Source organism: Bufo gargarizans, chromosome 1 (genome assembly GCF_014858855.1).
Source record: "Bufo gargarizans isolate SCDJY-AF-19 chromosome 1, ASM1485885v1, whole genome shotgun sequence".
NCBI lineage: Eukaryota > Metazoa > Chordata > Amphibia > Anura > Bufonidae > Bufo > Bufo gargarizans.
Genome location: NC_058080.1, coordinates 222711417 through 222728413, shown reverse-complemented (window position 1 = coordinate 222728413; position 16997 = coordinate 222711417). Strand labels below are relative to the sequence as shown.

Sequence of the window (16997 nt, the reverse complement as noted above, 5' to 3'; positions counted from 1 at the left end):
GATAGATAGAGATAGATATAAGATAGATAGATATGAGATCGATAGATATGAGATAGATAGATAGATAGATAGATAGATAGATAATAGATAGTCAAACACAATTTTATCCCAGATGTGAAATGTATACTATTGTATTGCTATCTAGAAGAATCATCGCTCAGGAAAGTGCTTAGATTTTACTATGATGGATTATGATGATGATTTTTAGAGTCTCTGCAGTTTTTCTTTCTCTTGTTGGCTTTCCATTCTCATGTTTAGTGCCCTCTTGTTCCTAGTCTGTAGCCCCATATCTAGGGCAGATGCTTCATTCTGAGTCTATGTCCCTGGATATCAATGCCCCAGCACCATTCAGTGAGTGCATGCACTGTACATGTCATTGTCCTTGTTATTAAGCCAGTTATGTTTTTCCTGTGACCCAGTGATGAGATTTTGGGTGCCCTCCTCCCTCCCTGACCCCCTCTCCTCCCTCCTGCTCCGCTGCCTGAGTTTGGTGGAATCTCTGCTGACGTCACGTCATTCCCACTGCAGAGACACATAGAGGCAGGGAGAGAGGGGAAGAGACCCAGGGACAGGAACCTCTCATCTCACACTTACCAGGAACCTCTCACCAACTTGGGACTTTGCTTCTGGCTTCTTTCTATTGCTTTGGATTCTCCTGTAGTCCTTTCTATGTGATGTCCTATACAAGACTGCACTGAGGACCCCTGCCTAGACCAGCTCATCTCCAGGCACAGTAAGTACACAGCCACTAGCATGATACTCCTGCTGTAATGTAAAGATGTGAGATCAGGAAAGGTCACACATTGGTTCCACCTGGGGCCTAACTGTGTAGGATTTCTCTCCTGACATCTAATCCCTTTTACTGCCTGTGCAATGCAGTGTGTAACAGTGAGGCAGTATGGAAGTGCACATTATAATGACATCTATATGCATTCTCCTACAAGCACCGAACCCTACAGAGGTCTGGGTATATAGGATATACAGCCTATGAATGTTACTGCTGAAGATAGGCCCGAAGACTCTGAACATTATATGTCTGGGATGGTGAAAAGTGCCGAACATAGCTTAAGAAAATAGAGATTAGATAGATAGATAGACAGATAGACAGATAGATAGATAGATAGACAGATAGACAAGATAGATAGATAGATAGATAGATAGACAAGATAGATAGATAGATAGATAGATAGATAGATAGATAGATAGATAGATAGACAAGATAGATAGATAGATAGATAGATAGACAAGATAGATAGATAGATAGATAGATGTAGATAGATAGATAGATAGATAGAGATAATAGATAAATAGATAGAGATAATAGATAAATAGATAGATAGATAATAGATAGCTTGAACTCTGAATATTGTCAATTACATGAGGTCTTGGGGGGGGGGGGGCACAGAATACACGTTTATTGTGTTCTAACTATAAATTGCGCCAAATGACAAACTCATCCCCACTATATCTACTGTATTTTATGTTCTGCTCTCCAATCCATAAAAAGTACAGGGCTGTCTGGTGTATGAAAGTTAACCCCAGCACTTCCCTAGAATGTCAGGCGAGTCTGTAACAGAAGACAAAGCAAGTCCAGATGGTTGGAGATCTGAGGATACTGATATGTGTGAAATATGGTTAAATGTGCCCCAGACATAAAATTACATATCTCATTTTCTTTTGCTTTTTCATTGGGCCGCAGCTATCTGTGCACAGAAGTGGACTGTTTGATACTTGTGTCATATTTAAGTGTCTGCCATAATTTTAATAGCAGACTGGCTGGCTATAGGGCATAAAACACATTAGAAGTTTCACTGCTCCAACAGCTGGGGTGGGGAATGGGAATTGTGTATTTATGAATCAAGCATGAAAATTATATTCTTTCAATTTCACCGCAAAGTGGAGTAAAGTGGAGTAGCAGAGGGTTGGTGGTCCAATCATTTCTCCAAGTGTTTACAACCTGGTGCATTGTACCGTAAACAGGCCTGATCCAGTGTGAACACGTCCACAACCTGTGACTGCACCGCACCGCGTTATCTCTAGGACACGCTGCACACATGGCCCGTGTCACACAAATATCACTGAATGGGTGTATATATATATATATATAGAGAGAGAGAGATGTATGTGCTTTAATGCACCGTAATTTGGGTAGAAGTGCTAACCCTATTTCAGGCTCTGCAGTGTAATTGCTAGTTTTTTTTTTATATTATTACATATCATTAATATAAAAATAAATATTTTATAAATATGTTATATTATGATATATAAGTGAGGATGGACAGACAGATAGATAGATAGATGATAAATAGGCAGATAGATAATAGACAGACAGATAAATAGATATTAGATGGATAGATAATAGATACATATTAGATAGATAGATAGATAGATAGATAATAAATAATAGAGATAGATATTCGATATATAGATATATAGATAGATAATAGATATTATAGATAGATAATAGATATTAGATATAGATAGATAGATATATAACAGAGATAGATAGATAATAGATAGATATTAATTGCTAATAGATTTATACACTAATTGCTATATATTAATATTTGTGTGTACCTTGTGTGTATGTTGGGGGTGTTGGCTTTAATGTATCTATACAGTGTAGAGGACTTCCATACTACATAAGTTATATAATGTGTATTTAGATGATGCTCCTGCCTTCACCTTCAGGGACTGGTGACCATAAAATAGCTGAAATAAAAAGATCATTGTAATAATTAGGCCATAGCTCGAGGTCAGGATCCTGTATCAATGCAGACATGAAGTAATCATCAAGCCCATGCAGACATTAAAGAAGAGAAAAGATTACCAAGATGATGACATGCAAATTTCCTCCCGAATTATCATAAGTAAACATTCCAAGCCTGGCCTAATAAAATCCCATCTGTGTTACTTCATATCGAGTTCGGAGGAGAGAGCTGGGATAATGAATTTTCTAATATCTCACCAACAGACATCTCAATCAGCCACTAATCCTGTGATTTTACTGCACAATCATTCCAATCTGGGCAGCCAAACTTCTGCTCCTCTCTGGCACCAGTCTGGGAAAACTGGGGCACCACTGACAATGACTGTGAACCTACAGCGACTACAGCTTGTCATAAATATCACCCCACACACTAAATATTGTCACACAATGAAGCCTTCATCTCTGTAAGGGTATGGCGCTGTAGTGCCACCAACACTGCTGGATGCCACACGTCCCATGCCCCCTGTGTTCTATCTAGTACAGTAGCTTCCTCTGAAGATCGCCACAAAATTAAATCACTGCCCACATATAGGCCTGCTCTCAGCCCTCCTTAATTAAAACCTAATTTTCTAAATGAGACACTGATGGGAATGGTAGGACAGCCTGCAATTAGTGTTATAAGTGCCTGTAGAAACAACAAGGAGGTGTGCAGGAATCACAGCTCTGCTAATTGTGTTTGTGTCCTGCAACCTTAGAGGATTTCGTTTTAGATGTGTCTGATTTTTTTTTACTCTTGCAATTTTATATTTTGTATATTTAATATGATTTATATTGGTTATCTAAACGCATAATCGATAGTAAAATCTTTCAATAATGATAAAAATTGAAGCGTAACAATAATAATAATAATAATACTATCATCTGCACCAAATCTTTTAACTTGATCAGAAAATGCTGACTTTTAGCTGCTGTTAGCAATAATTTAAAATAAATCGTACACTTGTGTGGCATATTATGTATCAATAGTAATCATAGGAGTATGATTAATCATTCCCATGACAATAATAATGATTGTGCTAGATGTGACTGCTAAAGCAGTATCTATATTTCACTTCTACTTATTATTATTATTATCATCATCATCATCATCAGTAATAGAACAGATAGAAAAGAAGAAATATCTGCTGAAAACATTACACCAATATAATAATAATAATAATAATAATAATAATAATAATAATAATACTTTGTTTTAAAGCACTCCTTTATAAAGCAAAATTGTACATATAACTGATATATGTGATGATCTATATATTTTATAGCTTTTCAATTTTTTTTCTCTAACTTTTATTTTTCGTTTTACTTTTCAGTATTTTACCGACTAAGTGACAGGAGCTGGAATGGAGTCTAACTGTCGCAAGTTGGTGACAGCTTGTGTCCAATTAGGTAAGGACCCAGAATGAAGTCTATTATGTATTGATATTACAAAATGTTAAATGTTTAGATTTGTAAAATAAATAAAATAATAACTAAAAGTGTAATGACACTAAACCCTGGTGATGTGGTATAAGGCTAGGTCTACAGAACGACTTGCGTCGCGCGAAATTTTGTCGCACCAATGTCGCACGACAATTTTTATAATGATAGCCTATGGTGTCGCACTGCGACATGCGACATGCTGCGACTGCGACGCGACAGTCGCAGAAAAATCAATTTTAATGTTTTTTTGCGACTGTCGCAGTTGCAGCATTTCGCATGTTGCAGTGCGAAACCATAGACTATTATTACAAAAATCTTCGCGCGACATTGGTGCGACATCAATGTCGTCATCGTGTAGACCTAGCCTAATGGGGTTTTTTGCGACTGTCGTGTGGCAGTCGCAGCATGTCGCAGTGTGACACCACAGACTACCATTATAAAAATTGTCGCGCGACATTGGTGCGACAAAATGTCGACAAAATGTGTAGACCTAACCTAAGAGTAGTTATAGAGCAGCAGGGCTCCCCATCCAGGCCATTCTGCAGTAAAGCCACATGTCTAAAGTCCTTGTGCAAGTCTCTGCAGTGCCTCTTTTGTAATGACATGGGGACATAGGGGACATAGGGGACAGAGAGGAGCAGAAAACAATCAGGGAGGTTGACTGGCAGAATACATCACAGTGACAGTGGCTTTGCCAGTGGTTAGAGGAACACCTTTACACTAGGCGTAGGGCATGCTGGGCAAAAAAGAGGAACATAAAGACATTGAAAACCTAAAAAAGATCTATGTATAAAATGCCTGACTCAAAAATATAAATCAGACAATCCTCCACATTGCTGCTGTCACAAAACGACCCAAGGAACCAGATAAACATGAACATGCAAATGTTCTGTATGGCACTAACAAATAATGCGACAGTGGAAATACCAGGAGAAAGCGATTTATTAGTATGTAGGAAGAAATAGTTCTCTTATTGGCTGCAATTCACAAGCCTTTGGAGAAGTCCGGGCCTTTCCCTATGGACAGAGCTGCAAGAAGGTTAATCATAGAGCGCCCTCTGCTGGCAGACGGTGTACTGATCACCTTTCAGACAGAGGGTACATTCTATATTTTTTTTAATAATTTTTAATCCATTTTCACATATCTTTCTCTTTATAATATTTTAAATATACAATAAAAACATTTATAACATTATTCTTAGAATTTATGTAAGCATAGGCATACAATCTGTTAAAAAATGAAAACGTGTCTGTAAAAACGTAGGTATTTTATTAGATTTTTTTTACTAACATATATATATATATATATATATATAGATAGATAGATATATATACACACACATATTATAAAAAAAAATCTAAGTAAACAGATAAAACAAAACAACAAACTTAACATTAGGAATTGAATTTCAGGAAATAATTGCATAAAAATATATACTGGTCGGAAAATGTACAAAGCTGTATTATCGTACATAATTTTTTTTATTTTGTTGTAACTTGGGATACATGCAAATGTACAAATGCCAATAGTGGATGCTCTCTGTACTTTATCATAATCATTTATTAAAGCAAGTTTCCACGGTAAGGTATAGGAAAATTCGAAAGGGAAGTCGTCCTAGATTTGTACAAAAACAGTGAATTTGACACTTTGTGAATGAATGAATGCGTGGAAAGTCAGGATGTCATGTAACAGATATAGCACAGCCAATATTTGGAGCGGTGTGGTGAGAGGAAGACCACCTGTCTAAAGAAGACCACTGTGCACCGCTGCTTCACAGGACAAGGTGGGGAGATTAATGGGGCGGCGGCAATGGCAGGGTGATTTCTAGGAAAACAAATTTAGAGATTAATGTAATATAATATATCTTGTATCTACAAGCGCAATAGTTTAATAATATAATATATATATATATATGTATGTATATATATATATATATATATATATATATAACATATATAATAGAACAAATTATATAAATATATTTAAGAGCAAATAATAAATATCAGAGAACAAATATATAAATATATTATTATTATTTTATTTATCATATATATATATATATATATATATGTGTGGATAGATAGATATAGATATATATATATATATATATATATATAGATATATAAACAAATCATATTTATATCAGTATATGACTATCTTTCTCCGCTGATAGTTTATTAAAGTGCAGTAATTAATATGGTTGTAATTAGAATGATTGAGTGAGGTCTCTCTGTAGTGTCTTCTCCTTGTTCTCCTCAGTACTGGTAATAATATAATATATTCTGGAGATGCTGAGATGACTCCAGGGAACTAGAAATGTACAAGCAAAGCTTCTTTCGTGAGCAGGAATAAACTAATGGAACAATCTGATGTCTGTTTAATCCTATGGAGAAAGCATTGTCGTTTGCCTAATATTGACTGAATGGTAATTAATGGCTCTCCATCCAGGAGAACGGCCAGTAAATCCGCGCTGTGTGCAGCAGGACCAGGGCTGTGTTATCAAATGGCAGGAGCAATTTATCTATTAGGGGGATATTATGGCAATAAGCTTTATACATGGCACGGGGGCACCTGGCATTGCATTAACCCCGGCATCAGCCCCCGGCGCAGGGTTATGTCCCTGTCCGCGGGTTAGATATAGTGAAGAATACTGCAAATATCTCACAATAATCATTCTACCGAATACTGCGGGGACGGGAGAGGACGGTGAGTGTGAATATGTGGCTATCACAGCAGCACGGATAGTGCTAACTACAACACATGAATAATTCCATCTATGAGTCTTATAGTCTGCAATGGCCGGGAACTCATTAGATGACATCTGTAGCACCTTCTGTCGCACACAATACTCGGGATTTGGTCCATGGAAAGTATAGAAATGATCCTGACTGGACACTGCACCATTACATCTAGGGGTCATTATAGAAACTCATATCATATACAGCCCAGGGGTCCCACAAAATGTGACCCCAAAATGGACCACTTTTGTTTTAGGCGTTTTTGTACTGTGTCGCCGGGAATAATAGCAGATGGGTCAGACATATCTGAGGGGGAGACATATCTGAGGGGAAGACATATCTCAGGGGGAGACATATCTCAGGGGAAGACATGTCTGAGGGGAAGACATATCTGAAGGGAAGACATATCTGAGGGGAAGACATGTCTGAGGGAAAGACATATCTGAGGGGGAGACATATCTGAGGGGAAGACATATCTGAGGGGGAGACATATCTGAGGTGAAGACATATCTGAGGGGGAGACATATCTGAGGGGGAGATATATCTGAGGGGAAGACATATCTGAGGGGGAGACATATCTGAGGGGAAGACATATCTGAGGGGGAGATATATCTGAGGGGAAGACATATCTGAGGACTAGCTGTAGGGGAGACATATCTGGGAAGACAGAGCTGATGGGCAACTCATATCTGAGGGGAAGACATAATCTGAGGGTGAGACATATCTGAGGGGAAGACATATCTGAGGGGGAGATATATCTGAGGGGAAGACATATCTGAGGGGAAGACATATCTGAGGGGAGACATATCTGAGGGGAGACATCTGAGGGGGAGACATATCTGAGGGGAAGACATATCTGAGGGGAGACATATCTGAGGGGGCGACATATCTGAGGGGAGACATATCTGAGGGGAAGACATATCTGAGGGGAGACATATCTGAGGGGAAGACATATCTGAGGGGAAAACATATCTTAGGGGAGACATATCTGAGGGGGGGGACATATCTGAGGGGGCGACATATCTGAGGGGAGACCATATCTGAGGGGAAAACATATCTGAGGGGAGACATCTGAGGGGAGACATATCTGAGGGGGCGACATATCTGAGGGGAAGACATATCTGAGGGGAAACATATCTGAAGGGGAGTCATATCGGAGGGGAAGACATATCTGAGGGGAGACATATCTGAGGGAAAGACATATCTGAGGGGAGACATATCTGAGGGGGAGACATATCTGAGGGGAAGACATATCTGAGGGGAAGACATATCTGAGGGGAGACATTTCTGAGGGGCAGACATATCTGAGGGGAGACATATCTGAGGGGGCGACATATCTGAGGGGAAGACATATCTGAGGGGGCTATTGTAGTGTGAGAAAATAGAAATGTACATTTTTAGTTTCTTATTTACTTATACTTATAGCACCTCTACCTTCCATGGTGTGGTAGAACGTGTGGGGGGGGGGGGGGTAGAATTTAGACATATAATATATATATATATATATATATATATATATATACACACATAGATAGATTTTAGATATATAGATATGAGATATATAGATAATTGATTGATAGATGATTGACAGATAATTGATTGATAGATAATTAATAGATAGATAATATAGATATGAGATAGATAATTTATAGATATATAGATAATTGATTAATAGATATAACATAGATGATAAATAGATAGATAGATTAATAATAATGATAGATCGGTAGATAGATAGATAATTGATAGATAGATAGATAGATAGATAGATAGATAGATATAGCATAGATGATGGATGTATAGATAGATAGATATATAATAAGGATAGATAGATAGGTAGATAGATAGATAAATAGATAGATAGAGTAAATTAAAAACTTGGTATTATTACCATAAGATTTAGAGTACTGCCTCATTATTTGGAGTATTGTTTAGTAGGACATTGGACTTGCGTCCTGGAGGGATAGCAGCCACCAGCTTGAAGTTGTGCTGCCTGAGTAGATAGATAGATAGATAGATAGATAGATAGATAGATAGATAGATAGATAGATAGATACACAGATTTTTTAAATAGGCAAATAAAAATAATTTAGGTGAGTAGATATGAGACCAGAAGAAAAAATTTAAGAATTTAGATGAATAGATCGATAGATATGATACAAAAAGAAATAAAAAAATATTTATAGATCGATCAATTAAATCAATTGAAAGCTAGAATGGATGGATACATGGAGACAACTGATGCGTTGTGTCTGCACTGTGGTCTATTCACTGATAGCGCCGGACAGAAAACCGGATCATGCTGATATAGGATCCGCCCCGGCTTTACTTCCCCTCCAGCTTTTTGTACGCTCCTGTAGGGGAAGGTGAACCCAATCACTGGCCGCAGATCCCAGACAGTGTGCGGTCAGAGGACAGTTTCCCCTGGTGTGAATAGGTCTCTACTTCCCGGCGTGTTATGGGAGTGTATGTGAAGCTGTGTGAGTCTAATATCATGTAGTTATTAATTGTGGCCCCCGCGGCATTGACAGCTCTGTGTATATGGAGGACAGCACTGGGGTAGGAGACTGTGCCATACAAATCCATCTGTTTAGTTCTCTTGTGTCCTGTGTAAATGATACTACAAAGTACCGGCTCTGGTCCTGTCACTATAGGATCATCATTCTGCAGGCTGTGATTTAGTTATAGGCCAGGTTCAGGACAGCACTATGGTGTAAGTGTCCTGTAGAAGCCCCACTGTCTATAGCATATATATATATATATATATATATATATATATATCATACATAGCATGTGCACCCTGCCCCGGGTCCACATTAATGGTGGGGGCTCTCAGCAGGCCTCCCACCCATAATGATCACATCACCCATGTCACAGCACACATATGCCTAATACACAAACAGCCCAAGATTGATCCAAATTCATATTGACTCACAGGTCATCAGCCGCAGTTCAGAAAGTGGAAATATTTACTTTACACATATACTTTATCATCTGCTGGGAATTACTGGGAATTCAATAAGAAACTGCTAGGGCCGGGCTAAACCCCCATTTAAAAGACTTAAGCAAATTAGAGTCTTATCAGATTAAAAGGCACTACACAATGTAAGAGCATTGTCTCTGGTGAAGCGCTGTGGGGTCTGCCAGATCCTGCGCCAAATCTCAGGGATACAACGCCTCAAATAAAGATCTACACAAGCCAAAGGCGTTGAGAGCAATTTTAATGATAGATAGATAGATAGATAGATAGATAGATAGATAGATAGATAGATAGATAGATAGATAGATAGATAGATAGATAGACTTTAGATGGAGTTAAAATGATAAAAAATAATTAAGATAAATAGATGAGAAAGAAAAGAATGGATAAAGATAGATAGATAGACAAAGATAGATAGATAGATAGATAGATAGATAGATAGATAGATAGATTTAGACCGATGGAATGGATACAGTCGATAATATGTATTATTACAATGTTAGGTTTTAGAAAAATAATATAATGAAGACATAAAGATGATAGATAGATAGATAGATAGATAGATAGATAGATAATAAAATGATAGATAGATAAGAGATAAAATGATAGATAGATAAATATATAGATACAGACAGACATGGATATGAAATTAGACATTAGATAGATAGATAGATTTAGACCGATGGAATGGATACAGTAGATAATATGCATTATTACAATGGTAGGTTTTAGAAAAATTATATATTGAATACATAAAGATTATAGATAGATAGATAGATAGATAGATAGATAGATAGATAATAAAATGATAGATGGATAGATAGATAGATAGATAGATAGATAGATAGATAATTAGATACAGACAGACATGGATATGAAATTAGATATTAGAAAGATAAATAGATGGATAGATAGATAGATATATAGATAGATATATAGATAGATAATAAAATGATAGATAGATAAGAGATAAAATGATAGATAGATAAATATATAGATACAGACAGACATGGATATGAAATTAGACATTAGATAGACAGATAGATTTAGACCGATGGAATGGATACAGTAGATAATATGTATTATTACAATGGTAGGTTTTTAGAAAAATGATATATTGAAGACATAAAGATGATAGATAGAAGATAAAATGATTGATTGATAGATAGATAGATACAGACATAGATATTAAATTAGATAGAAATTAGATAGATAGATAATAGACAGGTAGATAGATAATAGACAGGTAGATAGATAGGTAGATAGATAGATAATAGCTAGATATGAGATAGATAGATAGATAGATAGATAGATAGATAGATTAGAGATAGATACTGATAGATAATAGATAGATATACATATGAAATCAGATAGAAATTAGATAGATAGGTAGATAGATAAATATGAGATTGATAGATAGATAAATATGAGATAGATATGAGATAGATATGAGATAGATAGATAGATAGATAGATAGATATGAGATAGATAGATAGATAGATAGATAGATAGATAGATAGATAGACAATGTAGACAGTAGAATTCTATGGTTTGCGGCTGTCATGATGACATCTGTCTGTCCTCCGGCTCCTGGGGCCTGGGCGGGATGCAGAAGATGGCTGTGATGTCTTCTTGCGATGTTTGGGGTCGGCAGATATGTCCATGGAGCTCACTGTACATAAATGGAATATAAAGTCCAGAATGGAGCAGCATTATAAGGAGAGCATCCCCCAGAGCTATGCGGCTGTGATATGCTGATGCCTGCACACATAAAGCTGGTGTGAGGAAGGTCAGACCCCCAGCTCAGGACCATCACCCCCACTATTCACTGTCAGGGATTACACATTTGTAATCTGCCTTAATATAGTCATGGAACACTTCCTATGCAGATTACTGCAGATTTATGGGGGCGTTTATTACAATGCGTCCTGCTCTCTGCGATTATTACCATAATAACAACTATTAGGAAAGGGATGATGGAAAAGTCGTCATTCTAGAAGCAGTGCATAGAGCCAGGTCTGCTAGGCTATGCACCGACCTCTCTGCAGCAGAGCAGTGCCCTGGCCGAGTGCGGATTGGTGTCTATAATTACGGTAGCCCCGCCCAGCAGGTGGAGGCTGTGATTGGCTAGGACGGTGTGCGGGGTGTGCTCACAGCAGTGCTTGGGGGGGGGGTGATGTGGATGACGTCAGGCAGCTGGGTAGGACACATCTCTGGTTTAAGATGTTAGTGAAACAGGGAAGCTGCTGAGCTATTGCTGGTTGTCCATTGTCACTAGTGAAGGTGCAGTGCCCTCACCATACCATGCACTGCCTGCTGCTCTAGAGGGAGGTCTCCTGCAGGAACATGCAGTCCTAGCTGCCTGTATGACTGTAGAAGTGACAGCTCCTCCACCAGCCACTGTCACATCTAGATTCTGGTGCCACCAGTTGGATCTGTCACAGAGGATTGCTCCCTTCTGGATCTGCACACATTCACCTCTTCCATGAACTCTATGAAAGACCCCTTACACTTGGAGCACTTAGCCGGGAGTAAACTGGCCTCAGCATCTTCCCACCACCAGTCAGTCACCCTGCTCTCCATGGCTTCCTCGCTGGGGCAGCGCCCTGTGGACTGTAAGCAGAGGCTTGAGGTGCACACCATCTCTGACACCTCCAGCCCAGAAGCTGTAGGTAAGAACCGGCCCCAAGCCACACACCTGACCTCAGGCTTTCCTTGTGCTTGGCAAAACTTCCTTTGTGTCATAGAATCATTGCATTATTAGCAGTAATATTATTATTTGTAGTCTGTAGAATTACAGTGAGATAGCAGTAGTAGTATTAGTAGTAGTATTGTGGACAGAAATTTCTAGTAGGATTATAATAACTAGCATTATTTACTGCAGGAGTATTGTTAGAATTACCATAGGAATATGCTAAGTATCAGCACTACTAGGAATAGTCATTTTTGCTTTATGTCGCAGGAAGAGGTAAATCTCTGCTTGTCGTGACTGAGAGGCAATGTCGCGGTGAATGACAGCAGTGACACAACGTGCAGTGATTCGCTTCACTTGCAGTGTGACAGACGCAGAGCCATAAAAGTGTCCTTCCTCCAGCTCCACAACCGCAGTCTGATAAGTTTTAGTAAATAGCTGGAAGGACTACAACTTATCATAGGTGACTTATGTGCTCTGGGGATCAACGATCTGTGCTCTCTAAGAAAAGAAATGACCACTAAAAAAGGGAGGAATGTGCCTTTATGTGCTATAGTCACTTTTCTATAGGGAAATCTGTGCGGGAAGCTTTCTAGTGTTTTAATAAATGTGTGCAGCAACCCTGCTCCACTTCTACAGCCAGGGGACTATAATCCACGGCCCTGAGCTATTGGGGGTTTACTGGCTTTGTAGGCGACCCCTCTGCTGGTCCCACCAGGCCAAAGGGGCAAAGCTCGTTAGATGCTCTTTGTCTTACTATATATATATATATATATATATATATATATATATATATATATATTTATTTATATATGTTATATGAATTAGTTATATATATATATAAATTAGTCAAGTATGTATTGAAATATACATATTAGCTAAGTATATATGAAAGCAGTCGTGTATATATATTAACCAAGTATATATGAAATATTTATTTATATATCCATATATATATATATATATATTAGCCAAATATATATGGACATAGTCAAGTATAATATTCAAGTACTGTATATGTGGAAATTGTCAAATATAATAGTCAAGTATATATCGAATCATATGTATATATTATGTATTTATGTATTATATGTGTGTGTGTGTGTATATATATATATATATATATTATATAGAAATTGCATTTATATATTATATATGTATATTATATATTTAGGTGAGTATATATATATCTCAAGTATATATGGAAATTGTATTATCTAATATATATATATATATATATATATATATTTATGTATATATACTGTATATGTAATTCGTGATGTATTTTTCCAATTAAACAGATAAAGATAAAAGCCACCAAAGTAAAAATGAGGATAATAGCGCCGACGACCCGTCCAAGAAGAAGAGACAACGCAGGCAGAGGACTCATTTCACAAGCCAACAATTGCAAGAGCTGGAGGCCACCTTCCAGAGGAACCGCTACCCTGACATGTCCACCAGGGAGGAGATTGCTGTGTGGACCAACCTCACAGAGGCCAGAGTCAGGGTAAGGAGCACCACTCACTGGTGTTTGCACATAGAGATATTTATTAAACACACATTTATCCATTTTTAAACTAAAATATTATATGAATTGATAAAATATAACATTAATATAATAGTATCTAATACCAAGGACAATAATAAAACACACAAGGCTCCCTGGTCTGGATATACTATCGCTATATGGTATAATGAAAGCGTTTGAAGCTACATTTCTAATAATGATGTGGTATTTGGATATAAGTTGTCTCTTGGGGCCAGTCTGGATGGATTGCTTTCCAGCATCTGTGAATTTACTGCTTCAAACTGATATTTGTAATCTTACACACGTTCAAAGAGGGAGCAATCTCAATATGAGGCTGCTGAATGATACTTTAGAGCAGTGCTAGATGCATTTCAAGAGACCTGCTCACTGAGCAAACCCAAACTAGTTGCATAGATCTCCTGGTGAAGAAAAAAAAAAGATAAGATTTATAGCACCTAAAACCTAGGAAAACAGCCTTGAAGGACAATCTGCAAAGTTTGTGTCAGGGGCAAGGTAGCCTCAAATATTAACCCAGCAATCATTGTAAAATGTAGAAATTGGAGCTTATTCAAGGCCTCCAATAATCCAGCCTCTCCATAGGTGCCATGTGTATATGGACTGATGGTCTGTGATTAGGGGCTAGTAAACCTATGAAGAAGTTCATAAATATACCCTTGCCGTGTAGTATCAGGTATTTCATCAGGGAGGACCCTTGATATCTTTTCTGTTGGAATTAGGGACATTTTGTGAATGCTAAAGTAGGGCTAATGTGGTTCTTGTCAAGTGAGTGCCAGGGATTAATGGTACAGTGATCTGTAATGTACAACATGATTAGTGTAAACAGGGGAGTCTCAGGGACTGCTCCAATACACAAATTCACCCAGCAGGAGGGTGGCTGACAAGTCCCACACCCAGGATGTGTATTGCACATTGATCCCCCATTGTCTGTGAGACTCAAGGATCTCATTTAGTGCATAGTTAAAAGGCAAACCCTGCCAACAAGCTGCAGAGAGGACAAGTTGGGTCAGAAGTTTTTTTTAGCAGTCAGGGCAGATTAGCACTGGGGGATCTTCTTAGACAACTCTGCTCACTTCATGCAGACAGTTTATTCAAGATGATATGTTGGTGCTAGCTAGAGATAGTCAATGCTGCTTTGGTCCCACCTAACAGTGATTTGGGTTTCTCTAATGACATGTCGATTCAATTTACCAGTTAGTATGTACAGACACCTTACCTATAGTTCTCCTTAAGTGACCATTTATTGTGTTTATTTCCTACAGGTTTGGTTCAAGAACCGCAGAGCTAAATGGAGAAAGCGAGAAAGGAACCAACAAGCAGAACTGTGCAAAAACGGCTTCGGACCTCAGTTCAATGGACTCATGCAACCATATGATGACATGTACCCTGGGTACTCCTATAACAACTGGGCAGCCAAGGGCCTCACCTCGGCTTCACTTTCCACCAAGAGCTTTCCTTTCTTCAACTCCATGAATGTCAACCCCTTATCCTCACAAAGCATGTTCTCCTCGCCCAACTCCATCTCCTCCATGAGCATGTCCTCCAGCATGGTGCCCTCTGCCGTCACAGGGGTGCCAGGCTCCAGCCTCAACAGCTTGAATAACCTCAACAACTTGAGCAACCCTTCTCTGAATTCTGCCGTGCCAACTTCAGCTTGCCCTTATGCCCCTCCAACACCCCCCTATGTCTACAGGGACACATGTAACTCTAGCCTGGCAAGCCTTAGACTTAAAGCTAAGCAGCACTCTAGTTTTGGATATGCCAGTGTTCAGAACCCTGGATCCAACCTCAGCGCGTGCCAATATGCTGTGGACAGACCCGTGTGATGTATATGTATAGGTGCATGTATGTATACTCTATGGGAACCATCCTCTCTTCAAAGACTCATCACATGTGGACTCTAAATAGAGGAGACAAGAAAATATTAAACTGCTAAACTCGAGAGCGTCTCGACCACAAGAGACCGACTGCAGCGGACATTGAGAATGATATATATATATGTATATGGACACGTTTGACTGGATATGGAATTTTAATGTTACTCTAAAGCTTGTTCATTTTTTTTCTTAAGTTTAGCATTGTTACAATGGACTGAAAGGATGTACATATACTGAAATGTCAAATTAATTTTATAAGCAGCAGTTGTCGGTCATTATGATCTTTACAGTGTTACATATGCACCAGGCTTTAAAATAAAGCATGCAGTGGGAGAGAAGGAGAATCTGCCTCCAGGTGACTGTATATAAGCAATGTATTGCCATGTGCTTCACTAGACAATAGCCCCATGGTCCGTGCACAGAGGACAATGCTTCTGGGCACTAGGCTCCCCAACTTTTGGCACATGCCTTACTTTATTTCCTGCCATAGGAATTTTATTTCATTATTTAAAATACACAACCCCCCCCCCCCCATAAAAATAAATAAAAATACAATATATAAGAATTCGGCAAAATTCACTAAATCCAATAAAATAAACCCGCTGGACAATAGCATTTAGACATGTCATTATTTATTATTTTAATTTCCTTGCAAAGTCTGGTTGTAAAGCGAATTATTGTCTTGTAAAAAAATAATAATATTTGGCGGAAAAAAAAATCATGAGACTTTAACAATAAAAGTATCTTCGAGAAACGTTGCAGTGTCTGGAGTGAAATAATGTCATGTTTAATTAGGATAAGCACATACGTGAGAACACAGTTCTAGGAATTTTGGAGGGGAAATGCTAGTTTTATTCCAGAAGATAGAAATGTTTTAATAATATTCGGATTTTACAAAATGTGTGTTATGTATGGAATTCAGAAGTATGGGCAAAAGTAAAAGCTGTCTGAATATATATATATATATATATATTA

At 38.1% G+C, this 16997-nt stretch overlaps 1 protein-coding gene across 2 annotated transcripts; it reads left to right on the top strand.

The window, feature by feature from the left end:
• Positions 1–560: 560 nt before the first annotated feature.
• Positions 561–16767, top strand: PITX2 (paired like homeodomain 2). 2 transcript variants are annotated; one of them, XM_044268708.1, is made up of 4 exons: positions 561–733; positions 4081–4156; positions 13901–14106; positions 15408–16767. In XM_044268708.1, the coding sequence occupies exons 2-4, from the start codon at positions 4111–4113 to the stop codon at positions 15969–15971; spliced, it is 816 nt and encodes a 271-aa protein (XP_044124643.1). In that variant the 5' UTR covers positions 561–733; positions 4081–4110; the 3' UTR covers positions 15972–16767. The 2 variants fall into 2 exon arrangements, with proteins under 2 accessions (XP_044124643.1, XP_044124569.1); XM_044268634.1 differs by lacking the exons at positions 561–733; positions 4081–4156 and adding an exon at positions 12136–12579.
• Positions 16768–16997: the final 230 nt, after the last annotated feature.